Source organism: Columba livia, chromosome 7 (genome assembly GCF_036013475.1).
Source record: "Columba livia isolate bColLiv1 breed racing homer chromosome 7, bColLiv1.pat.W.v2, whole genome shotgun sequence".
NCBI lineage: Eukaryota > Metazoa > Chordata > Aves > Columbiformes > Columbidae > Columba > Columba livia.
In genome coordinates this window covers 36,244,049-36,267,617 of record NC_088608.1, presented here as the reverse complement: position 1 = coordinate 36,267,617, position 23,569 = coordinate 36,244,049, and the positions used below count along the sequence as shown (strand labels likewise).

At 52.5% G+C, this 23,569-nt stretch overlaps 2 protein-coding genes across 3 annotated transcripts; one reads left to right on the top strand and one right to left on the bottom strand.

The window, feature by feature from the left end:
* The first annotated feature begins 489 nt into the window (after positions 1-489).
* Positions 490-8,300, top strand: KMO (kynurenine 3-monooxygenase). 2 transcript variants are annotated; one of them, XM_065069365.1, is made up of 15 exons: positions 490-648; positions 1,574-1,643; positions 2,406-2,503; positions 3,326-3,415; positions 3,663-3,711; positions 4,464-4,551; positions 5,189-5,354; positions 5,841-5,912; positions 6,415-6,536; positions 6,709-6,856; positions 7,128-7,185; positions 7,295-7,377; positions 7,650-7,751; positions 7,833-7,892; positions 8,097-8,300. In XM_065069365.1, the coding sequence occupies exons 1-15, from the start codon at positions 595-597 to the stop codon at positions 8,247-8,249; spliced, it is 1,413 nt and encodes a 470-aa protein (XP_064925437.1). In that variant the 5' UTR covers positions 490-594; the 3' UTR covers positions 8,250-8,300. The 2 variants fall into 2 exon arrangements, with proteins under 2 accessions (XP_064925437.1, XP_064925438.1); XM_065069366.1 differs by adding an exon at positions 1,140-1,268 and having other exon boundaries at positions 534-648; positions 2,406-3,415.
* A 1,085-nt stretch (positions 8,301-9,385) lies between these two features.
* ITGB2 (integrin subunit beta 2) lies at positions 9,386-22,184 on the bottom strand. The gene is made up of 16 exons (XM_065069364.1): positions 22,027-22,184; positions 16,960-17,026; positions 16,525-16,613; positions 16,048-16,231; positions 15,650-15,820; positions 15,228-15,469; positions 14,706-14,861; positions 14,410-14,505; positions 14,180-14,269; positions 13,727-13,867; positions 13,285-13,469; positions 12,376-12,620; positions 11,457-11,676; positions 11,129-11,334; positions 10,858-11,024; positions 9,386-10,587 (listed from the first exon to the last, which is right to left on the bottom strand). The coding sequence occupies exons 2-16, from the start codon at positions 17,021-17,023 to the stop codon at positions 10,522-10,524; spliced, it is 2,322 nt and encodes a 773-aa protein (XP_064925436.1). The 5' UTR covers positions 17,024-17,026; positions 22,027-22,184; the 3' UTR covers positions 9,386-10,521.
* Between the last annotated feature and the right edge of the window lie 1,385 nt (positions 22,185-23,569).

Here is a 23,569-nt window from a genome sequence, read left to right as displayed (position 1 = left end):
CATTAATGAGGTCACCCCTCAGTCTCCTCTTCTCCAGCTCCAGAGCCCCAGCTCCCTCAGCCTTTCCTCACACGGGAGATGCTCCACTCCCTTCAGCATCTTTGTTGCCCTGCGCTGGACTCTCTCCAGCAGTTCCCTGTCCTGCTGGAACTGAGGGGCCACAACTGGAGACAATATTCCAGATGTGGTCTCACCAGGGCAGAATAGAGGGTGCCATGGTGGTTCTTCTGCAGTGCAGCCCAGCAAAGCACCAGCAAAAGCCCAGCAGATGCAAGTTCTCCTCCTGCTCTGTGTGCATTTCATTAGGACATCTCTGAAGGCTACAGAATTGCTTTGCAATTTTTGAAAGAGGCCTTTGAATAAGGCTTAGCTGAATAATGCCGCACTCACATCTCTTCACCTAAGGCTCAGTGCGGCTGGCCGCAGTCTCTGGGCTGGGAGTTAAAGTTTAATATGAACCAGGGGAAAAGAACCCTGGCGTGACTCAGCCGCTCACGTCCTTCCCCTTCTCCTCCCCACTGGTGAGGGCAGCGCAGCAGGACAGGGACCGGGGACACAGCAGGAAGAAGCTGTGACCTGGGGGCTGCCCCAGCGATGGACCCCAATGACCCACGGGGGAAAAGAGTCGCCATTGTTGGTGGTGGTCTGGTAGGAAACACGATTTGGCTGCTGTGTGATTGCATTTGCCAAGGAGCTGGGGCTGTGAAACATTGCTTGGATATGGGGTGAAAGGTTTTTCTTAAAATCATTCCTCCCTCAGATGATGGGGTGCTGTGGAGGAGTTGGTTGAGTTCCCACTGGGGGAGGCAGCAAGGCTCGTTTGAGCCCCTAAGACTTTGTGGGAGGAGAACAGTTCTTTCCCTCAAGGGAAAGCTTTGCTGCTGAGATATCCCAGAGACACAATGCACCTGACTCTAAAGGACAGCATGGAACCCTGCAGCACCTCAATCTCTCTTCTGACTTTTTGGCCATTAGCTTCTTTGTCCCTACACTTCTGGAAAAAAGCCATGACATAAGCCTGGAGTTCTGACAGCAGTTAATGATGGAAATGAAACAAGAGCAAGACAGACATCCATTTAAATAACAAGCAGGACATATGTGTGCTGCCCTTTTCAAGTTAACATCTTGCTTTTGCACAGGTCCAGCTTCCCCTCCATGTTCCCACGGGAATGCTGCATTATCCTGAATCCTACTGAGGAAGATATGTATAGTCTGGAGAGGAGCAGGGAGCTTGCCTGTACCAGCTCCTGTTGTCTCTGGCTGAAGGGGTTGGTCCTGCCGCAATTAATTACTGTGTGTAAACAAGCCCTGAGCTAGTATGACCTTATATGATGAGTTTTGATGGGTGACTTTTGTCTTGGAGGCTCTGCAGGCACATCAGGGGTGCCAGAGAACTTATCTCCAGGCATAAGTGGAGATTCTTCATCTCTAAGATTCTTCATCAAAGCATCTTCCTGTATATGCTGAGCTGCATCCCCTGACCACGGCTTTCCTTTGATGCATCTCAACAATGATCTGTGATATAGTTGCTAGCGAAACACTTCATCTACTGTTCCTGAAACTTCTCTTGCAGGTGGGTGCGTTAAATGCCTGTTTCTTTGCTAGACGAGGTTTCCATGTTGACGTTTATGAAGCCAGAGAAGGTAAGTTCAGCTTGATCATCACTGCTTTCTTGATATATTTCTGTTCCTGAGGAAGCAAAAGAGGAGCTCTGTGAGCTCTCTGAAAGTGCAGAAAGAAAATGAAATCTGAAAGTGTGGCACTTCGGGGATGTGCTTTTTACTCTTCCCCTTGGTGGGGGGAGCATTTATTTGAAATATGTTGTATGAAAGGAATCCACCCTTCAGCTACTAAAATGATGCCCTTTTTTATATTATTGGCTTAAATATTGACTTGAATCCTCCCCTTTGAAAACTGATCTCTGCACAGTGCTGTCGAACCAAGCTGGATCAGAAGTTTGGAAGCAACGGCTGTTGTTAATGTTGCAGCATCTCTCTTAGGGTTAAAATAATCAGCTGGAGCGGTAACCACTGCCAGGGGTGTTGAGGAGGGCTGGTGGTGAGGTGGGCAGCAGGAGGGATGGAGTGCTTTTAGGAAGCTTCTAGCTCCGCAGGGCAGCACAACAGAGCAAGGAAGATTCAGAGCCCAGGTGCTGGCTGAAAGGGAGAGAAATCCTTCGCCTTCGGTGTCTATCAGCTGACAGACTAATAAAACCTGGGTAGAGATGACAAGCCAAGTGGCAGATGAGAATGACACCATGGAAGATGAAACTCAACTTGAATGTACAGTGATGGGGAGGAGAAGCCCACTATCCTACCTGTTGTCACTCCAGGGATTTCGGGAGATGCTGCCCACACCAGGCTGTGTTATCGGCATCTCTATAACCGGTCACTCTTTCCACGCAGATATCCGGGTGGCCAGCCTTGCCCGTGGCAGGAGCATTAACTTGGCGCTGTCCCACAGAGGACGCCAAGCCCTCCGAGCTGTGGGGATGGAAGAGCAGGTACCCTGGTGGCTTCTGTTGCTGGTGGGATCTCTATGGTTGACTTCAACTAGGCTCATTTCTGCTCCCCAAGCACACAGGGACCACCACAACAGTAGCTCTGCTTTTGTGAGGGTGCAGGTAGACCTTTGCCACTGCTTGCCCACAGCCTGGGGACAGCCACCAACAGGGATCTCTCCCAGCCTGGGGACAGTACAAGCCCTGGGCAGCTGGGCTCTGCTCATGGCAGAGGGTGCTTCCTCAGGAGACCAACACTCAGAAAACACCTTCCAATATTTACATCTCCCCCATGCTCTACTCCCTCCTGCAGGGTGAGGGCAAACAGGGCAGGAGCAGGTATTTTCCCTCAAAATCTTGAGCTTTGGGCTGAGAGCCCAGCGCTCCTCTGCAGGGTGCTTGCTACTGTTTAACATCCAGCTGTTGGCAGTGGTGGGATGTCCTGGCTCCTGGTCCCTCCAGAGAAGGAGCCCAGGCTTTGACAGGTCATATCCCAGCATCAGGATATAACCTGACTGTTATCCCCTGCCCAGCCCAGCACCCTGGGGCTTTTCATGTCCCTTCTATAAAAAAAATTGGTTTTAAACTGATTTTCGTGAGAATGAGCTTGTAAGTAATCTCAGTAAAATGTAGTGGCTTAGTGTTGACAGCCCTGTAAAATTTTCCCCAGTAACTTGGATATCCACATGAAAATGTATGAGCAGAAAGCATCCCATTCAATCTGGAGTGCAGTGCGCGGGGATGATGGCGCTTGGTGGCTTGTGCCCTGCTGCTTGGCAACTCATTTTTGGCCAGAAGACTGCGTTTTCTTTCCTTCTGTTTCAGATTGTGTCCAAAGGCATTCCCATGCGGGCACGGAGGATACACACGCCTTCAGGGAAGAAGTATTCTATCCCCTATGGGAAGAAGAACCAGGTACTGGTCTCGTGCTGCCACTCGGAGATGCTTTGCAGAGCACAAAGCGGCTTTGATGGCATTTGTCACTCTGCAGGATGGACAGCCTGAGGCTCACGCTCTTAGAAAGGATGCTGTGAGCAGGAAGGGGATTGTGTGACCCCCCGATTTTGGCAGGGCTGTTTGAAGAGGGTGGATGTTTCTCACCTGGCCATGCAGAGCGTCCTTCAGCAACGCCTCCTGAACCCCATGTTTGTTTGCCTTGCAGTACATTCTCTCTGTGGACAGAACAAACTTAAACAGAGAGCTGCTAACAGGTAGGTTGCCAGATCTGTTTGCAAATACTTTTACACTGTGTTCACTTAGGGTGTTCACCCTAAATGGTTTGCCCCCTGAACAGGAGACTTTGGGCCCTAGGTGTTCTTTGCCCATGAATTCGGCATAACCTGGTTCTCAGAAAACGCAAATGTGAACAAGCTGTGTTTTTAAGGAGAAAATCTCTGCTGTTTCCTTGCTGCTTGTCTGACACAAAAGGATATTCAAACAAGTCCCTCCAAGGCCTTTCTGTGTGTTCATTCGGCTCTTCTGCATCCACCCTGGAGTGGGAGCCACCGCATCTCCTTCCAGAACAGCCAAAGCAGGAGATACGTCCTCAGCTTGCCATGATTCGTGGCATTTCCTGCAACCCCTGATTGTACAGAGACAAATAGAAATTGGAGCACTGTGGTGAAGTGTGTAATCAGGCTGGGCCAAATTTCCCCAAATTTCCCATTGAATACAGGCACAGCATTCTGGCCTGAAATACAATATAGTGATGGTGGAAACAGGTCAATGACTCATGTCATTGTGGGGAAGAAAGAAATCTTTGCAGCATTCCTTGCACTTTTAAAATAGTTTTCACCAGAGATAACCAAACCAAATCCTAGTGTGCCTTGCCTGCCGGCCATTGCTCAACACAGCAATATTATATGATGTGATGGCAAAAGTCCCTATAATTTAGGGATACCTTGGAAATATTTTGGGGGTCCCAGTTCAAGCCTCTACATGTAGCTGTACCTTCTTTTCACAGCTGCAGAGAAGTATTCCAACACTAAACTGTACTTTGGACACAAGCTTGTGGGGTGCAACGCAGAGTTGGGGACATTAACCATAAAAAGGTAACCCCTGCACAAGCCTGGGATGAAGCACTGTGTTCAGTTACTTTCTGCTTAATCATTCATAAAACCTCGAACAATTGAGCAATCTGTTTGAAACTAGCGTGTTATTCCTGAGCAGGCAAAACTCAGTGTCAGCTTTGGAAAGAAGAGACATCAAAGCAGGGTCCATGGGGAGGCTGAAAAAATTTAAGCCACTACCTAACCTGCCAGCAGCCTGGCAGCAGGTGAGGCACACATTGACCTGTGCAGGGAATAAATGTGCCAATCTCCATAGCGCTGGTTTTCAGACTGATTGCTCATCACAGAGGGCAGCTGACAAGCTTCTTTCATAGTTGTATTAAGCTCTGGTCATGCCCCCTGTCCACTTGGGGATGCAGGCTCTGTGAAACTGCAGCATTATCCCAACAAAGCCTGTTACGTCCTTGGACAGAGTTACGCTTTTGATAAACTACAGGATAATAATTATCCAAATGCTGAGCTTCCCAGTCAGTGAAAGCCAGTCTTCCCTCGCCCTGGAAGATTAATAATGCTCGAGGTGACACTGGCATTTTGCAAAAGGCAGATTCGCTGTGCCCAGTGGTGCTGAGCTGGCCTGGAGTTACAGCAGGACTGATCCAAGGGGCTTTCTTACTTTCAGATCTGACCAGCAGCCCTTGGAAGTCACCTATGATCTTATCGTAGGATGTGATGGAGCCTTCTCAACAGTCAGAAAGCAGTTCATGAGACAAGCGCGCTTTAACTACAGTCACGAGTACATTCCTCATGGTTATATGGAGCTGACTATCCCTCCCAAGGATGGAGATGTAAGTGTGCCTGTCCTGGGGGCTGCTACCACCTCTGCAGGTGGGACACCCTTCTCCCCTCTCACGGTGGCTCTGCTACAGCAGCTCTAGAGAAACTGATTTCTTGCTTGAGGTTCAGCCAAGGGATTAAAACTTTCCTAGGAGAAGGCAGGCATCTCTTCCTCTTCAAGTGGTGGGGCCAATGTCTTGATACCTGGCTACAAAAATCCTAGAGAGCCTGCCCCAGAATAGTGGGGTTAACTCAAGGTCTTGGGGGTATGGGAACGTGTCTGTGAGGAAATTAGTGGTTGCAAACCAGATTTTTGCCTGTCTTTCCTACCCTTTCATCTTGCCTTTGTCTCTCTCCCAAGCATCAGGTACCAGAAAGGAGCCCAGTGGTCATTGTGGTGGGAAATGGTGTACTGGTGTGGAGGGGAACCAGAGGCTGGGCTGGGGAAGCTGAGCAGGGCAGGTCAGGGACACAAGGCGATTTTCCTTCTCTTTCAGTTTGCCATGGAACCAAACTACCTCCATATCTGGCCAAGAAACACCTTCATGATGATTGCGCTGCCCAACATGGTGATAACCCACAGTCACTCTCCCCTGGGGCGTGGGATGGAGTTTGTGGGGATGAACTGGATGTGGTTGCAGGCACATGGCAGGGGCTGGGAGGGCTGACAAGGTGCCAGGAGGGACCCCCAGTATGTGCCAGGTGTCCCACAGAGCAGGGGTCTGTCCCTGCCTCACAGCTCTGAGGAGGTACCTGTGCCACCTCTCACATCCGAGGCCACCCAAGCCCCCTGAAAAACAGTTCTCTGCAGCTGGATGTTATAGACCAGATCAGGGAGCACCGGGCAGCATGCCGGCAGATCACACGCTGCCTGCTTCTGCCTCCCCACTGCCTGCCCCCAGTGCCTGCAAGCCCACCGTGGGAAATGGTGTTGCCAGGTGCTCGTCCCCACTGTGAAAGCGGGTCACTGCGATTGCTGGGTGACAGGCCAGGCACTGAGCTGCTGCTCCAGGTGCCAAGTGCTCTCTATGGCATCTGAGCTACTTTCTGACCTTCCTCCCCGGCTGGCAGGACAAGTCCTTCACCTGCACGCTCTTCATGCCCTTTGAGGAATTTGAGAAGCTCACAACAGGCGAGCAAGTGCTGGGGTTTTTCCAGTCCCACTTCCCAGACGCCATCCCTCTCATCGGAAAGTGAGTGTTGCCATCTCCCCTTCTCGCTCATCAATGCAGTGCTGCAAAGCCAGGGGGCCCATCCTCACCCACCAGCATCCTGGTGATGGAGACTCTGCTGAAGCTGAGCTTGGGCTTGCTCCTCTTGTCTCTTGTGGTCCCACAAGTGAAGTATCTGTTGTTTTGCCTGAAGGCGAGAGCTGAAGCACGATTACTTTTTGCTGCCAGCCCAGGCCATGATATCTGTGAAGTGCTCCTCCTACCACCTTGCTTCCCGGTGCGTGTTGATGGGAGATGCCGCACATGCCGTCGTGCCCTTCTATGGACAGGGCATGAATGCGGTAAGTTCAGGGCTGGCCCTAGGCCATGTCAATAGGGGTCCATGGGGCTAGGACTGGGTGGGAGGGGGGTCCAGCAGCTGCTGAGAAAGGCAACCCCTTGGGTTTCTCTGCAAGAGCCCTGGCACAGTGGCCTGGAGTAAGACTCCTGCTCTGAAGCTGTGGTCATTGGGACCATGCATGTGCAAACAGCTACACTAGCTAAGCATCCGTGAGAGCACTTCTCATGATGCATGGTTCCTTCTGCCTGTTTACCTGCTAAATTTCCTCCCAGGGATTTGAGGATTGTCTGGTTTTTGATGAATTAATGGACCAGTTTCACAATGACCTAGGTGAGTGAGCTGGACGGGGAGGAGCAAGAGCAGAGGATCCCTCTGCAGCTGAGGGCAGCTGGATCCCCTGCTGCGGAGCTGCCCAGGAGCTGCTGCTTTCTTCTCCCAGGTGCCTGCCTCCCTGAGTTCTCCAGGCTGAGAGTGCCAGATGACCATGCGATCTCAGATTTAGCCATGTACAACTACATAGAGGTAGGTGAGCCGCACACCGACTTGTGGTCCTGTGGGCTGCGCACACAGTGGCACCTGTTAGGATGCACACAGTGGACAGGGTGTCTGGCAAGACTCTGATTGGGCTCTCGTCCCTGCAGACTGTGGCCTAAGAGCTACTTGGGGATGTCACTGTGGCTGGGGAGGCTCTTCTCCTTGCAGTGACCCCCAGGACAGGCAGTGGGAGAGCTAGCAAAATGCAGGGGAGCTCTGCCAACACACCCTGCAAAGGGGTGATGGTTGCTCTGCCACAGATGCGTGAGCACGTGAATTCAACGTGGTTCATTTTTCGGAAGCACGTAGACAACTTCCTCCACACGCTCATGCCTTCCACCATCGTCCCACTGTACACCATGGTAAGGTCCCCACTGCCTGAGCCGCCACAAGTTCCTCCTGGTTGGCTTTGAGGTGGTGACATGCTCCTGCAACCCTCCCAGGTGACCTTCACCAGAATTCGCTACCATGAGGCACTTCAGCGCTGGAAATGGCAGAAAAAGGTTGGTCAGTTGTGATGCCCGTCCTCCCCATGTCACAAACCTCGTGAGCATCCTGCACACCAGCACTGCTCTGTGCTGGGGGGAGTTTTGGTGGTGGGATATTGCCAGGCAGCTGCAGGTGTGATTTCGCTTGGTGCTGCAGGGTACGAACAAACCTCTGATGATGCTGAGGTTTCTCTTTGCACTTTTTCTTTGCACTTGCAGGTAATTGATCGAGGGCTATTTGTTGTGGGGGCAGCAGGACTGGGTGGCACCTACTTGCTCATAAAGCGGTTGGCACGGGACTTCTGCATGGAAAACTTGTGGCGCTGGTCCCATTCGCTGAAGAATGTCAGAAATTTTCCTTTTGGTGCATGAGTGGCTTAAATGTAAGGGGAGCTCCTGGCTGTAATAAAAGCAGAGACACAGGCTGTTGGCTCAGCTGGATGATGCTGTATCTCTTGGGATGTGGCCGGGCAGCTCCTGCAGTGGTGATGGTCCCTCTCCCTGGGTAAGAAGAGTCCTACAGGGGTTCAGGTGTATCTGCCTCACCTCAGCAGCCTTGTCTCAAGTGATGTGGTGTGTCACAGGCTGGGTGCAGATTTCATGGACAGTCCCAGACAGCAGGACGGCCACTGGAACGGGTTGGGTTGTCCCAGCCTGTACTGCTGACTTCTGCTCTTACCAAAATCAAATCAATACCTTGACTTGAAAATCAGTTGTCTTATTCCCCACACCAAGCCAAAGAAAATATGGTTCAGTTATTCCTGGTGGAAATGAAACAACTTTAAGAAAGGATGTTCTGGGGCAGTGCTTGAAGCCTGGAGAAAGGGCCACTCCACACCTGGCTGAGAAATACTTCTGACTTTTGCAAGCAGGTCTCCACAGAGGAACCACCAAGCCTTTTGGCTAAAGCAAGCTCAGGGGCTTGAAGGACCCTCCTAGCTCACTGTTTTCTCTTTGGGCTTTTATGCGTGCCCTAGCATAGACTTCTGTGTGATTATATATATATATTTTAAAAGTCTGGATCCCTCATAGATTTTCTCTAATTGTCTTCTGAAGCACTTTTGTGGTTGTACTTGCACTGCACAAGCTACATGAGCAGTAAGACCTGCAGCTGCTGATGAGGGAGATCATAGAATCCTAGATAGCCTCTTCATGTTCAAGTAACACCAGTCTCTGCCTGGGTCCTTGGCAATGGGCTTTGCATCCAAGACCCAGATCCTTAACGGGTGTCTCTGGTGTCTTTGCGCAGCCGGGCACGGGGTGCACAGGACCTACATGGAACTGGGGGTCCTTTTGCCAAAAATAGCTGCAGGCTGGGAGAGTACTGGGGGAAGTATCAGATACACTTTCTTTCTCCTTACCTTGCCCTAGACCCTCACAGTCACTGTTGAAGAACAGCAAAATAATCCAAATTAACCTCTGATCTGACATGGTACAGACACTCTAATTTAAGGTGTTTTACACTTCAGCTCCTGTCCTTGGAGGTGATTCTTAGCAGGATAGATGTATTTACTTTATATATTAAATTTTATTAATGTTAAACGTCTTCAAAGAGCAAATGAAGATGTGACATAATGCAGGTATCTGCAAATTTTTCCCAGACTTAAAGCAAATAAGGAATTGTACCGCTATTTCCCAGGAATGATCCCACAACATAAGAGCAATTAGCTGCTGTGCATGTTTTGGAAAAGTGCTGAGCTGGAGATGCTCTGGATACTGCTGCACTTTTTGCACGCCTGGCCCTTGGGGTGTCTGATGCACTTGCAGAGCAGTGAAAAGAGCCCTAGGGGTGGTGCAAGAAGCTGTGGAAGAGCTCTGAGCTGCAGGCAATGTTTCACTTGCTTGGTGACAGCATTTCATAGTTCAAATAGTTTCTCCTTTGTCTCCTCGTCATGAAGAGGGCCCAAAGACCGGCAGAGGTGAGCCAAGCTTGCAGGAGCCCAAGTAGAACCACACCCAAGGTAGGTCTGAGAGGGGAGCAACACTGGGGAGCAGTTGATGGTTTGCAAAAAAGATTCAGTGCATATTCCCCAGCTGCTCTTCATCTGTAGGTACAGGTGCTCACTAGTCCTTAGGGCCCATCACCTCACTGCAGAGCAGACCACCAGCCTGGAGAACCCTCCATGTCCAGCTTGGCAGTGAGTGCTTTAATGGTGGAGACCGGCATGGCAGGGGAAGGCATGGAGCAGCCTGGGCATAGAGCCTGCTGCAGCAGAAGAGAGATGGCAGGTTTGAAATCCCAGCTCCAAATCAAGGCTGGAAGCACTCTGTGCATGCAGCTGATTTTAGGAGTTGGTGTCCAAAGCTCCTGCCAGAAGGCAAAGCTAGCATCAAGAGTTGAGACAGTCAGTATGGAAGCTGCTGCCTGCGTCCGCTGGTGAGACCTGCTCTGCAGTCCCATCCACAGCAAAGCTGCAGCTGTTCCTTTCTCCCAGCTCCACTAATCCAATTGTTGAGCGCTGCACAAGGAGACAGGCAAGGTGCGGCACCTCAGCCAGTACCTGATATGCTGGTGGCCTCTTGGAAGAAGGGAACAAATCAACAGGAGAAAGGAGAGGAGGTGGGACCCATAGTCTGAGTTTTCCTTAGCTTGGCGTTTCATTATTTAATGGTGAGTCCTAGTGCTGCCAGGTGTTGCTCCAATTCATTCCCCGTTGAACCTGGGGTTCACGACCGTGGTGGTGGCACTCTTGAAGAGGGGGTTATCAGCCTGGAGGGAGAGAGGAGGCGAGAGGCCCACATTTTTGTGCTGTATTGGATTTTGAGCAGAGCGCTACCCACTCCACCTTTCCCAACACTGATGGTGCAGACAGTGTTGGAAGAAGAGCCCACAGGCTGCTTTAGCCCCCACAAAACCAGCCCATGGGGAGGGCTCAGGTCTGCCACAGTTACCTCTGGAGAGGATGTTCCCTCCAGGTGTCCCCACCACATGTATGTGAGCATCCCAGCGCACCCCACCAGCATCCATGGGCTCTCTTACATCATTCCACTTGGCCTTGGACTTCTCCTTCTCAAACCGGCGATATTCCCGGCGGTCAAACAGCTCCATCAAGAGCCGCCAGATCAGCAGGAGCACCAGGCCAATGAGGGCCACACCAGCAACTGTGCCTCCCACGATCAGTGCAATGTTGGGAGGTTCCGGGCACTCTGCAGGACAGACAGACAGCATCCAGCTGCAGCCCCCGGTGAGACCACCACAGGAGAGCCGGCAGCCTGCCCGCAGCGGGGCAGGAGGAGCAGGGCTGGGGTACCTTTGTTAGAGTCGACGATGACAGTGTACATCTCCTCGCCGTCATCCTGGACCATGCGGAAGGAGATCCAGCAGTTGTTGGAGTCCTTCTCCTTGCACTGCTTGCTCTCCTCCGTCGATTCCTCAGCCGTCCGGATGTTGGGGCAGGCCTGGGTGCAGTTCTTCGCGAAGGGGCCGCTCTCGAAGGCCTTGCACTCCACGCAGGAGCTGCAAAACAGTTGGCCACAGCTCACCTCTGCGGGGGCAGAGGCCCTCTCACCTGGCTTTGGCAGCCTGGCAGGTGGGGGGGATCCCCGCTGCCCCCCGTGCCATCTCTGCATGTCACTCACACGTATCTGTCACAGGGAGAGGGGCAGCTGGGGCACTCCAGGCAGAAGGGGGGCTGGTACTGCCCCCGGCACTGGCAGCGGTTGCAGTGGCAGGTCCCACGGAGGCTGCACACGTTCTTGCGGCTGTTCAAGCAGTTCTCCGTGGACTTCTTGCACTGGCAGGCACTGCCCTGGAACTCGGGCTTGCACTCGCACTCCCCACAGTTGCACGTCCCGCGGTCTGTAGGGAAAAACCTTTCATAACGGGATCCTACAGAGATCCAGGTCACCCTTCCTCTGCTCATGCTTGGAGAGCATCACCCATCCTGCAGTCTCCACGCCACCTTCCATGAGATGGTGGAGGAGGTCCTGCATGTGGCAACAGCAGGATGTGCAGTTCCAGCTAAATGGCCTTGGACAGATTATACAGAAGTATGTTTTTTATGAGTGTAAGAAGTGATAGCCCAGGCCAGTGAAAACAATATCTTGGGTTGGAAAACTGCCCCATATGTATGATGTATGAATGTCCTTGGGCCTGGTTTGTGAATGAGTGGGAACGTAACTGAAACAAACATAACATCAGTGTGGTGTGTTTTTAATAACAATTATTGGAAAAACATCTTATGTAACATGTTAGTCCAGGCCCATATCTGTAAATCCTATAAATTGTCAATGGCTAATAAAGGCCTCAGCCTGGCTCAGCTCTCTGCTCTGCCCGGCTCTGCGCTCTTTCCTGAACAAGATCTCTGTCTGTGCGTGCACCTCTGTCTGCGTCCCAGTGTGCGTCATTTCTAATTGCCGCACCCGCAGGCTGGTGCAGTGGGACCCAGGACCCCCAAACCCACCCACTTGTGTTTTGGCAGGGAAAGGCAGCATCTCCAGGGGATTTAATCTCTCTAAACGGTGCCCTGGTGGAGAACCCATTGTGCGGATGCATCACCTTTGCCGCCGCAGAGGGAGCCGTTGAAAAACTCGCAGTTCATGTTGTCGCACTCGCAGTAGGGGCCGTAGATCTTCCTGTCGGGCACGTCGCTGGTGTGGCAGATGCACTCCCCGCACACGCAGTCCCCCAGCCCCGAGCAGATGACCGAGCTGTTGTCCCTCCTGCAGCTGCCCTCCAGCTCCTTGCTGGTCTTGCCTTTGGTTTCGCACTCGCAGTTCTTCCCCATGTAGCCGGGGTTGCAGCTGCCATCAAAGGAGAGGAGCGAGGCTGGGCCAGCGGCCACAAGAAACACCATGGGGCATGTGTGGGGCCCAGACCTCAACTGAAGAGGAGCAAATCTGGGACAGCCTCTCTAAAACCCAGCCACGGTGTGTTGGTGCAAACTCCGTGCTGGAGCAGGGCTGCTGACCAGGAGGAAACCTCAGAAACGCCATTCTCTGTGATGGTTATATTTACAACACCAAACGGTTGCCCAGAAATTGTTATATTTACAATTTCCAAACCCTTGCCAAGGAGATCTGAGTGTTTCCTGAGGAAACCCAGTCTTTTCCTCTCCCTGTCACTGAGGGGCCATGAAGCAACAATTGCACTTAAAGACCTGCATGAACTGCAGCCCAGAAGTGGGATTTTGAAAGATTTCTACAGAAATCTGTGTCCGCTCAGTGGGTGGGTTGGATAGTTGGATGGGTGGGTAGTGGGATGGGTGAGTGGATGCCCTTAGGAAAGCGGCATGGATTCCACCAACAGAAGAGAGAGCTCACCATGTCCCCTACTTCCACCTCTCTGAATAAGAAAATTGGCACAAAGCTGCAGAACCAAGCCCTTGGGTTGGCCCGAAGGCTCTCCCCTAGCAGCTGCCCAGATCTGGTAGCATCTGAGACAGTGTTTTGGGAGGACAGCACGTACCTGCAGATTCCGCAGACGACACTGCCTTTCCCACTGCAGGCGGTCGGGTCGGGCTGTTCGTCGCAGCTGCAGTTGCAGTTGCTGTCCAGGTGGACAGTGAGGGTGTCTGTGAAGCCCAGGGGCCGGATGGTGAAGGACTGGCTTTTGATGCACTTCTTGGCTGTGACCTTCACTCTGAAGGTGATCTAGAATGTGCAGAGTGAGAAAGGGAAGGGCCAGAGTGGTCAGGTAGCTTCAGCAATGGTGACACCGGCCCCAGGCTGAGCACACACACATCCAGCGCAACTGAGGATCCCCCCATCCCGCAGCATTTTGGACACTCTTGGCATTAAATTCATGTAAACAGAAAGCCTGGAACAACAGGCTGGGTTTGTGCTGTTACACAGGATGGGTAGTAGGAACCTTGTGAGCCGAGGGGTGTTCCTGGCACAGGGGAACGTACCTCTTCATTGATCTTGACGTTGTCACACTGCCCTCTGGCTTCATCCGAGATGACATTGCCCTGACTGCATATAGAGTCATATTTGACCTCCAGGACATCTGGCAGGGTGCCGTGTTCCAGGATGATCCGTGAGGAGAGGTTCTGTGATGAAACGGTTAAGTGCCATAAGCCCAAGAGGAGACCAAAGCAAGGGGGTGTGGGTTTGCAGGTCAGGGCTTACCCCCAGCTCAGGGGATAAGGGCAGGGAGCAGTCCAGGCTGCGGTTTCAGCCACCTGGGGTGGTTCTGGAAAGGCAGGTGATAGCATTGGAGAGGCAGGAACCTCTTGCTTGCTGTACTCAGCATGTCCTGCCCTCAAAGCCCTGGTCCCAACTGCCCTCTGACAGTGAGGACAGATGACAGGAACTGCTCCAAGCCCTGCCAGACGGGAGAAACAGTCTCCTCCAGCACTTACATTGTAGGCTTCCTGGATGAGTTCAACGATGTTGCTGGAGTCCTCGTTCAGCTCTCCCACTGCTGACTTTGGGATCATCTCACTGAGTTTCTGCCAACAGAGAGCACAGAGGTGAGTGGTCCCCCCCAACTGATGGTGGAGCAGGGGGAAGCAGCAGGAGGACATGCACAGCTGTTTCTGTCCTCCTCGGGAGGGACAGGAGGTACCTGGACCATCTGAAGTCTCCTTACCTTGTAAACATCCACCATCTTACTGGTAACAGCAAAAATGGGCTGAATGTTGTTTTCAGCAAGTTTCTGGACCAGCTGGCCAACAGATGGGTAGTCCTAGGTGGGGAGAGGGACACAGCACTCAGCACAATCTCTCCCACCAGTGGAAAGGTGGAAAGTTTGGGTTTCACAGCCCGAGTTATGGTGATTATGGTGCCCTTGTGTTCTCAGCAACAGGCTTTTTATGTGACTTTTTTTTCTGCCTGGGGGAGCAAGGCTGAGGGTGTGGAGGCACCAAGCAGCCCCTGGGTACTTACAAACTCATTGCTCTTTTTGTACATGTTGTCCTCCAAGTGGCACTGGCCGTCATTGGGTGTCAGGATGGCCCCAAGCTTGCCATCACCAGCAAAGTGGAAGCCGTCGTCGGTAGCGTACACCAGCAAGCGGGTCACGTTGCGCCAGCCAATCAAGTCCTGCAAGCAGCATGGAGACCTGTCTCTGAGCAGGGCTGGGAGGACAGTGCCAGCGGGCATGGTATGGCCCTTGCCAAAGCATGGCAGATCTTGTGCTGGCCACGGTGTGGGGCAGGGGGCATGAAGGAGGTGGGTTACAGATCAGGGTCAGGAGGCTCCGGGGTAAGATGCTGTCTTGCTCCCCACCAGTGTAACCTGCTCAGCTGCCAAACTGGGACTTATACACGGGTTGCAAGCACATGATGGGCTCCCAGAGCCCACCTGGAGAGGGGCAGAGCCACCTCCTGAGGGATGGTCCATAAGTGTGGGTCACAGCCCTCATGCCTGCCCACAGCTGCCATTAGCAGGATGAACATGGGGACTCACCCCGCACACCGCTGCCTGCATCATGGCATCCAGCCCTCCCTCTGGGGCATCCAGGTTGCCCGAGATGAACTGCTTCCCCACTTCACTCTCGAACTTCTTGGCATCATCAGTCAGCGAGAGGATGTGCTTGTAGGCGAAGGGAGGCTGGCATGGAGTGTCCTTGTTGGGGCAGGGGTTCTGCAGCTTCTCCGGGTGCGTGTTCACGAAGGGCAGCACTGTCTTGTCCACGAAGGAGCCAAACCCTAGGGCATCCAGGACCACAACGTTAGGGGCAGGGGCCGGCAGGTGTCTACTGGCCCCTGTGTACATGTCCACATCCCATGCCCTTGGCAGAGAGCAGGTCATGCATCCTGCTGCCTGCATCCCACTCTAGCTCTGCAGCAAACAGCTGTGCCAGGGTCCCATGCCGGAGACAGGCTCACCTATGCGTCGAGAAGGGGTAGTGCTCTCCAAGGCTCTGAGCAGCTCCCCTCCCAGCTTCTTCACCTTCTCCAGGTCATCCAGCATGGAGTAGGACAGGTCCATGAGGTAGTAGAGATCGATGGGGTACCCCATGGCACGGCGAAATTTCACCTCGAAAACAGCGGGCTGGCCTGTGGGATGCAGATGCTGGGATCAGCTGCTGTGCTGTGGCTCACATGTCACCCTATCACCCACGCCCTGCTGGGATCCTCCTCTCTTTTGGAAGAAAAAGGGAGGAAATGTGGGCTGCGACGTGCTGCTGCATCCCTGCTGCCTGCCCTGCCATTTGGGGAGCACTAGCCCCCAGGTGAGCCTGCGGACAAGGGGGAGGGTGTTGGGAGCGTCAGGCAGACCGTACCTATCCGCAGTTTCAGGTGCACAGCCTGGGGACTCAGCTGTATGTCGCTGCTTAAGGGACTGTTCTGTGTCCTCGTAACGTTGCTGGTTGGAAACTGAATCTCATCCTGCGGGCATCCCCTCTGCTGCAGCTGCTCCACAGTGTCGCAGCGGACAGAGTCTGGCTCACCAGCTTTGGTGAAACCCTGTGTGTTGCAACATCAGGGGGAAAAGAAATCAGAGGAGCAAGGAAGTGAACGGGCTTGTCACAAGATGACCCAGCTCCCAGACCAGGTCTCCAGGGTATTGATGGAGAAAGGAAGGTTGGAGGGATCCCATCTGTCAGGTTTCTCCTGGTCCCATCCACCCGGTAGGACATGAAACACTCTCAGGGCATAGTCTCCTCCCTGCACCATGTGCAGGGTGTGCAGGATGAGCATCCTGCTGCCTGTTAGCTGACTGCTGGGGGCTGGCAGCGCCAGACGCTGCGTGCACCTACCGGCTTCTTGCACCAGGCACAGTCAGGACCAGACTGGATGCAGTCGTTGCACGTCCCCACCTTGATCTTGGGGCACTCTGTGGCAGAGGCTGGAATGGAGAGAAGGCAGGGTTGTTGTGGGGGCACTCAGGGGAGGTAGCAGTGGCACCACGGAGTGCTCTGACATCCAGCACCGTGTACCCATGCTGCTCTGAGCCCACTTTGCCTATAAATCCCATGCTGGGGGCCCTGGCAGAGTGCTCACCTGCCTCGCTGTCCCTCAGCTGGAGTGGCTTGAGTTAAATCCATATCCCAGGAAGTGCAGGATCTGACCCTTGCACACCACTCAGTGCCATGTTCCCACTGCTTTTGGGCAGCATTTGGATTCCCCCCTCTATTTCACTGCCCACATAAGGTACCGAAGGAATGGACCGAGGAAGGGCAGGTGGGACTCACCCGTCGTCACCAGCAGCAGCACCGAGGTCACCACCGGCAGCTGGAGGCAGCAGTTGCGCAACATTTTCTGCAAGACAAAAAGCATCTCGGTGACTGCCTGGTGCATGGCAGCTGCAGGGAAGGGAGCCCTTGAACCCTATAGAAAGTGGCTGCAGAGGGGACGTGTCCTTCCTGCAGCTGTCCCACTGTGGGCAGAGCCTGAGAGCCTGACACTGCCGCAACCCCAGGATCGGGCAGCCGGCGCCAGGGTAGCCACCCCGGGTGTGTGAGCTGAACCAGGATGGGTGCTTGTGTGCTTTTACAAAAATAAATTGGCTTTGAATAAACATAGCTTTTGGACTAAATGTGGAAGTCATCAGAGCAGGCACTTGCACTGTATTGCTATGCATTCAGCTGAACTGCTGCAAAGCTTGATGCAGTATTTATCCAGACCCTTCTACCTATATATTTATACCTACATAATAGTGGAAAATCTCAAGCACTGCATTTAGTTTTCACTAGATGTGAGTTTTTTCAGCTTCTGTGTTGAGCTATATATGGATAGAAATTGGAATAAAAATTAACAAAAGGACCACTTCTATTAATTAACTAGCATGGTGTGCTGGATACACAAGAAAAAAAGTCTGTTACTACTTGCTTTACACATAACTGCTTCATCAAGGAAATGAAGTATTTCATGTAGTGGATTAAAATAAGTTTTCCTGCTGAGGGTTTCCAACAAGTGAGGGTTTCCAACACCAGGCCATGGGTGACCACTTGCTATGCTCAGTTACACCAGCATTTCAAAGCATGATAGAGACCCCGTTCTTCACAAGCACATTCTCACGGTGCTTGTTCCAGCTGCTCACACTACTCGCTTCTTGCCCCAAAGCACATCTGCTGATCCCAGAAATTTATACCATCCATAAAGTTGGCTAAGTTGCTCTCACAGAGCAATTTTTCAGTGTGTGCCAATGAGATCATGTTTATTAATGCTGTCATTTCTCGTAATGCCTTCCCCCAGCAAAACCCAACAGCGTAGTGGCCTTGCAACATGGACACACACAGGGAAGTGAGAAAAGGGGAATTTGTTAAGAAAAAGGAATAAGAAAGCATGAAGGAACAACAAACATTGCCTTTTTGAGCAATATTAAACACAGTGTCCAAAAACCAGGTCACCAATTTTGAAATAGCTCTGACGCTGCCCTGAGCAAGAAAACCACCACTCCCTGGCTGCTGACAACTTGGCAAAGTGCCATCAGCCCCGTCCATGAACCAACTGGATTAATGGCTCAGAGTGAAATGGAAACAAGAAAAAAAAACACGGGAAACCTTCAAAAGGCACTGAGGCCAGGTTAGTACGCAGGGCTGCTCAGATTCCCTTCTGAGACATCAGGATGTCCTTTCTTAGCTCATCAGCCTCTGTAAGACACCAGACAAACCAGGGATGACACTGTCAGCCTTAAAAGAAGGTGCTCCTGCCATCCCACCTGCCTGATGTTTCCAAGCTTTTAGTTACTGCTGCCGTGCCAAGGTGCGGGGCAGTAGTGGGGTGGAGTGAGGCTCTGTCAGCTCCTCATCCATGCTGGAGGTTAGAGGTTCCTGCTTACAGGCTCGTCTCATAAAACAGAACAAGTTTTCGATTAAAAATAGATTTTAAAAAGCTCTCAAATCCCAGAAATAAAGTGGGAACTTCAACACATGCCCAACTCTGTCTGTTATTGAGTTTTGTAATGTAGGCTTCACTTTGTGGGCTGGATTTGGATGCCTGTCTGATTCCCAAAGCCATTTAATTTTCCTTGCTGTGAGAATGTAAAGCACACCCTGATACTAGTGGAGAGCAGCAGAAGAAAGCTCGCCACGTCTTTTCTCCTATTGCGGAGGGAAATTGTTCACCGGTGTGTGGGTGGATGAGTGTATATGTGACGTAGTGTGACTTTCAAAGAGAACAAATGGGGCTTCTGCTTTTGTCTGCCTCCTTACAGGGTTCGGAGGAGGGGAACACAGGTTTTTGGTCTGACTCTCTGCATTAGCAGGGCCCAGACAGGTGTTTTCTCCAAGGCCCTCAGCAATCCCTTTGCCCGAGTCACAAACTTGCACTGCCACTGCTGGTCCTGGGTGCTCTGCTCCCTGCCTGGGATGTTGTTTTTTTCCCCTCTTTTTCATAAATTAAGGCAAATGGAGGGATACACGCAGTCCATCCCCCTGGCCTGGTGTGAAGGGGCAGGACTGCAGAGCTTTACAATCACCTTTATGGGGAGCGGGGTGCCAAGACCAAGCGCCCTGGCTATGGACAGGGCACGTGGCCACCAGGCTCCACTCCCTGGCCATGGCTGCGTGATGGCATTGAGGGGAGAAGGTTGCACCCCAGGACCAGGGTCCTTCTTGGCCCTGAGCTCTGATCTGCTCACCAGATGCATTGGGTGGCTCAGGAGCCCTTTGCAGAAGCCGCTAGGATATTCCATCTATGAAGCAGCTCTCGCTTGCTGTATGTTATGTACTTGGCACGGGTCGGGCAGGGCAAGGTGCTCCTGAAGGGTCTGTGAGACAGCAAATGTGAAGGTGGCCTCAGGGAAGGTATATGAGGAAAGGGCTGGGTGCAGTCCTACCTGTGGGCAGGGGGCAGAGCTGGGGCACACCAGTCTCTCAGACACTGGGCATGCTGGTGGGATAGAGCAGGCTACTGTGCAGCACAGTTGGCATATATAAATAGGGCTGAAGGGGAAGTGTTGATGCTAACGGCAATCTTGTTGCTATAAAAAAGATGAGTGTTCAACAGCAAGGATGGGTCTTGCAGTCTGTTGGCCACAAGTCTCCTTTAGTGCTTTGCTAAACATCTGTTTCCCTGCAAAACAGGAGGATGTTCTTTTGTGCCCAGTATCTCGGGAGGACTCCTAGGGCGTTTGTACCATCTGCCTGCAATGGTGAGGTGCCACTAGCATCAGTGCTTGTCCCCTGGTGCCCCTGGGTGTTTCCTCCACGCTCTCAAGTATCCCTGGTGCTGCGTCACCATCATGCTGTGACAGGGACACCAAGTATTGCACCCAGCAGCACTGCTCCTTTCCCCCACTACTCTGGGTGGTCCCAGACCCCATGCACAGGTGGTAAACAGGCGGAGTAGAGCAAGGATGGGAGAGCGGATGTCACTTGGCCTGTGGCCATTTCTTCCATCACTTGGTTGCGTGAGGTGGATAGTTCCTGTCAATGCAAACTGCCATATGCAGGGCTACCCACTGGTTAAGACTCCCACTGTGCAGAATACCACACTCAGTGTGTGTGTACACATATTTTTATATATACGTAAAAATTACCAGAAAAATATAAAATATATAAAAATTAAAATATTTTTATGCATGTATATAAAATTAATATACATTGCTGTGTCCTACTGTATGAAATGTGTATACATGTTATCTATATTTCCTTCCAGCGGCCTCCAGTGCTCGCAGGGGATGGGCGTGCGGGATGAGCACTCTTCCATGTGCACCAGGTGCCTGGCCTGTGCTGTCCCTTGGCGCTGAGTGCTGAGGTCCCTGGGTGACTGTGAGACACTTGCCCTGCCCTGGGAGCCTGGGGCCTTGTGCTGTTGTGTCTCCCTGGGTCAGAGCCCTGCCTGGGGGTGAAAGGGAATTTATAAGAGCAGAGAAGCCATTTCTTGTGTCTCGTCTCCAGTGGGCATCACCCTGTGGCTGATCCCAGCAGGGATGCTGTGATGGCTGCTGCATTTGCAGAGATACAGGACAGAGTCCCTGGGCTAAGCAGGGACCCAGGGATCTGCCCGAGGGCACAACCCGTTCCCTGGAGATGGCAGAGCTCATGCTTTGTGGGGACAAAGAAAGAATCCTGCATCGCCACCAGCTCTATGGTTACTAAAGTATGTCCTCCTGTGAGAAAATAAAGCACCCTGCACCGCGCTCTCCAGCATGCTGAGATCACTTGTGACTGAAATGGCACTGGGATGAGGACATAAAAAAAGCGTAAAACCACCGTGTGAAGCAGGATGTGACAGCCGTGACAGCAAAGTGCACAGTTTAAACCTTCCCACACTCTGCAGAAGCTGCGTACTGGCATCCGTGCTGGCTGCAGGGCTCGACGCCTCTGCGAGCATTCACACGTTCGCTTTTTACCCCCCTGGGAGGCTGGGAGATGGGGCTGCGGTGCTGGAAAAAGCATCAAAAACAGATTCCAGGTTGCTTTCCCTCATACCTGGGGTGTCCCCACATTTTGCCACATCCAAGAGACACAAAGATTTTGGGAAGGACCTGCTCTCCCTTGGGTTAGCTTGCTCAAAGCCTCTGCTGCTTTCCTTGCTGCTGCCAGGCATTTTTAATGGCCGTCAGCAGGGTATTTGGTGTGTGCAGCACACAGAGATGGAGGAGAAGGGCCAGGGTCTCACGCCCTCTCCCAGCTCTTCTCCCAGGCCCACAGGGGTGCAGGGACCTCCAGGAAGGTCCCTGTGCCAGCGTGCTGGTGGTGGCACCGCGCCGAGCCCCCATCCCCGTCACCCTCACACGGTGCTGGTTCCGCCTTCTCCTCTGAGCCATCACACGCTGTGGCTGGCGGTGGGTGCTTGTCCGAGACCCCAGGAGGAAGTGGCGTGTCCCAGGGGGAGCTGGCACAGCCCCCAGCCCTGCTGCTTGCCCAGTGCTGCCGGCCAGGGACGCAGCCGGCACCGCTCTCCCCAGCACCATGTGCGAGAGCTCAGGGCGAGCTCACTGCACGCTCTCTGCGCTGCTTTCCAGGCCTGTGCGGTAGTGAGGAAGGGGTTGTTTGGGGTCTGACACCCTCCCCCCGATAACCACCTGCAGTTCCAGGCTTAATCCTACCTCCACAAGCAAAAACATTACAGACCAAGCACGCTGCCTTTGCAAAGGCTGCGCGGAGTGACCGCTGTGCCACTTCACACACTGGAGGGACACCATGCTGAGCTCCCTGAAGCCCATTTAATGACTTGAGTGGCCAGAGATTAGATCAGGAATTATAAAACAAATTAATTGGAAACACCAGAGCTACAAACCTGATTTGTTGCCTGGTTGCCTTCCCCCACCAAAAGAACAGAAGCAAAGAAAATGGAGATGCTGTACTCACCTCGCATCAAGCTCCCTCCTCCAACCTGTGCTTGGGTTGGGATGAGGATGGTCTCAGCTTCTCAAGCTTGGCTGGGAAAAGCAGCCGGGCATGGGGAAGCTTTGCAACGCACCCCAGTCCTTCCTTCCTATTTCTGTCTCACAGTCGGCTGGGGCAGAAAGGAGGAAGTCAGAGCGGTGGCTGTGGGAGGGTGTGTTTCCCCCCAAACTCCGCCAGCCCAACTTGCATTGGCCAAAACACCCGGCGCTGCAGGGCTGGGGTCATCTCGCTGCGCTACACCGGTGGTCTGCAGCCCTCCCACTGCACCAGGAAAGGGACCCTACCCAAAATACACCCTTTTTGCCCCACTTTCAACCTTTCGCAGCAATGCCGGAGGCCAGCCCAGTTCCTCAACGGGCAAATAAAGCTGGTAGTGGGAAAAACTGGTTCCTTTGGGAGCTGTCAGTAGCCACTGGGTGCAGAGATGGGGAGCCAGCTCCCTTCAGACTCCGAGTTGGGCTCTGATATTTCTGTGTCTGGGCTTCCTACTGGGATAATAAGCTCTCCTCACTTGACAGAGGATGCCAGCGCCATTCTTGCTGTAGTACAGCTCAGGTTTGTGTTGGGATTTTTTTCAAGCAGCCTTCAAATTTTGTTGTGCGGGCTGTAATAACTCCTCCCAACGCACCCACAACTCAGTATTTCCCTGAGCAGAGAGGAACCAGCTCCTGGCAACTATCTCTTAACCTCTTTAGGGCCCTGAAGTGAAAAAGAAGTCATTTAGTAAACATACAGGATTGTAGATATGCTTAAAGATAGTTAATGTGAAGCTTTTGTTAACTGCTTTGTAGGCTCCCCTTCCAGCAAGCTAACACTGAGTGACCACGATGCACTATAAAACACCAATGCAATTCACCTGCTGCTGTCTTACAGTTACGGAGCTAAGTTTATTTTTGCAGCGAGCAAAGAGGATCGCAGTGCTAGCAGCAAATTTCTGAGCCCTGATGAACGCTCTGTGGGACATTGCTTTTATTAAGGAAGACGACAGGGCTCTTGGCTGGATTAATCGCAGTCATGTCCTGGATGTAGCTAGAGAGCATCATCGCAATGCTCGTGGTGGGATGAGTGTTGGAGCAGCTGTTGCCTGACTGCTGTGGGGTATGTCAGGGATGGAGCTGAGGACGAGCCTGCTGAAAGCTGGGGTGCCCACCCCACCTTGCTCGGAAAGCCTGGGGGGGTGCTGCAGAGCAAACAGCCCTGGAATGGGTGGGCTGGGGCAGATGAAGCTGGGGAAGCTGGTGGGGTTTCCTACCAGCACTGCCAGTCACAGATTTGGGGGAAGGAAGTGTGTTCAAGTGAGATGAGCTGTTGTAATTTATCCTTTTTGTGTTGCATAAGGTCCTTACCCAGCTGCTCTTTTCTGCAGAGAGAAATCCCATCAGAGTTCCAGACCCGAGCGGACGGAGGAAGAAATGCAGCCGACTCAATATGAGTGATAAAGCATACTTCAACTTTATTGCCCGAGATAGCGTGCATTTATACCAAATATCATAATTATGCATAC

Coding starts and splice junctions, on each gene's coding strand:
- ITGB2 (XM_065069364.1), bottom strand. CDS start 17,023: ATGTTGCGCAACTGCTGCCTCCAGCTGCCGGTGGTGACCTCGGTGCTG. Junction 15,821..16,047: donor GCACCTGAAACTGCGGATAG/GTACGGTCTGCC, acceptor TGCATCCCACAG/GCCAGCCCGCTGTTTTCGAG. Junction 14,862..15,227: donor TGCAGGCAGCGGTGTGCGGG/GTGAGTCCCCAT, acceptor TGCTGCTTGCAG/GACTTGATTGGCTGGCGCAA.
- KMO (XM_065069365.1), top strand. CDS start 595: ATGGACCCCAATGACCCACGGGGGAAAAGAGTCGCCATTGTTGGTGGT. Junction 1,644..2,405: donor CGTTTATGAAGCCAGAGAAG/GTAAGTTCAGCT, acceptor CTTTCCACGCAG/ATATCCGGGTGGCCAGCCTT. Junction 6,857..7,127: donor ATGGACAGGGCATGAATGCG/GTAAGTTCAGGG, acceptor ATTTCCTCCCAG/GGATTTGAGGATTGTCTGGT.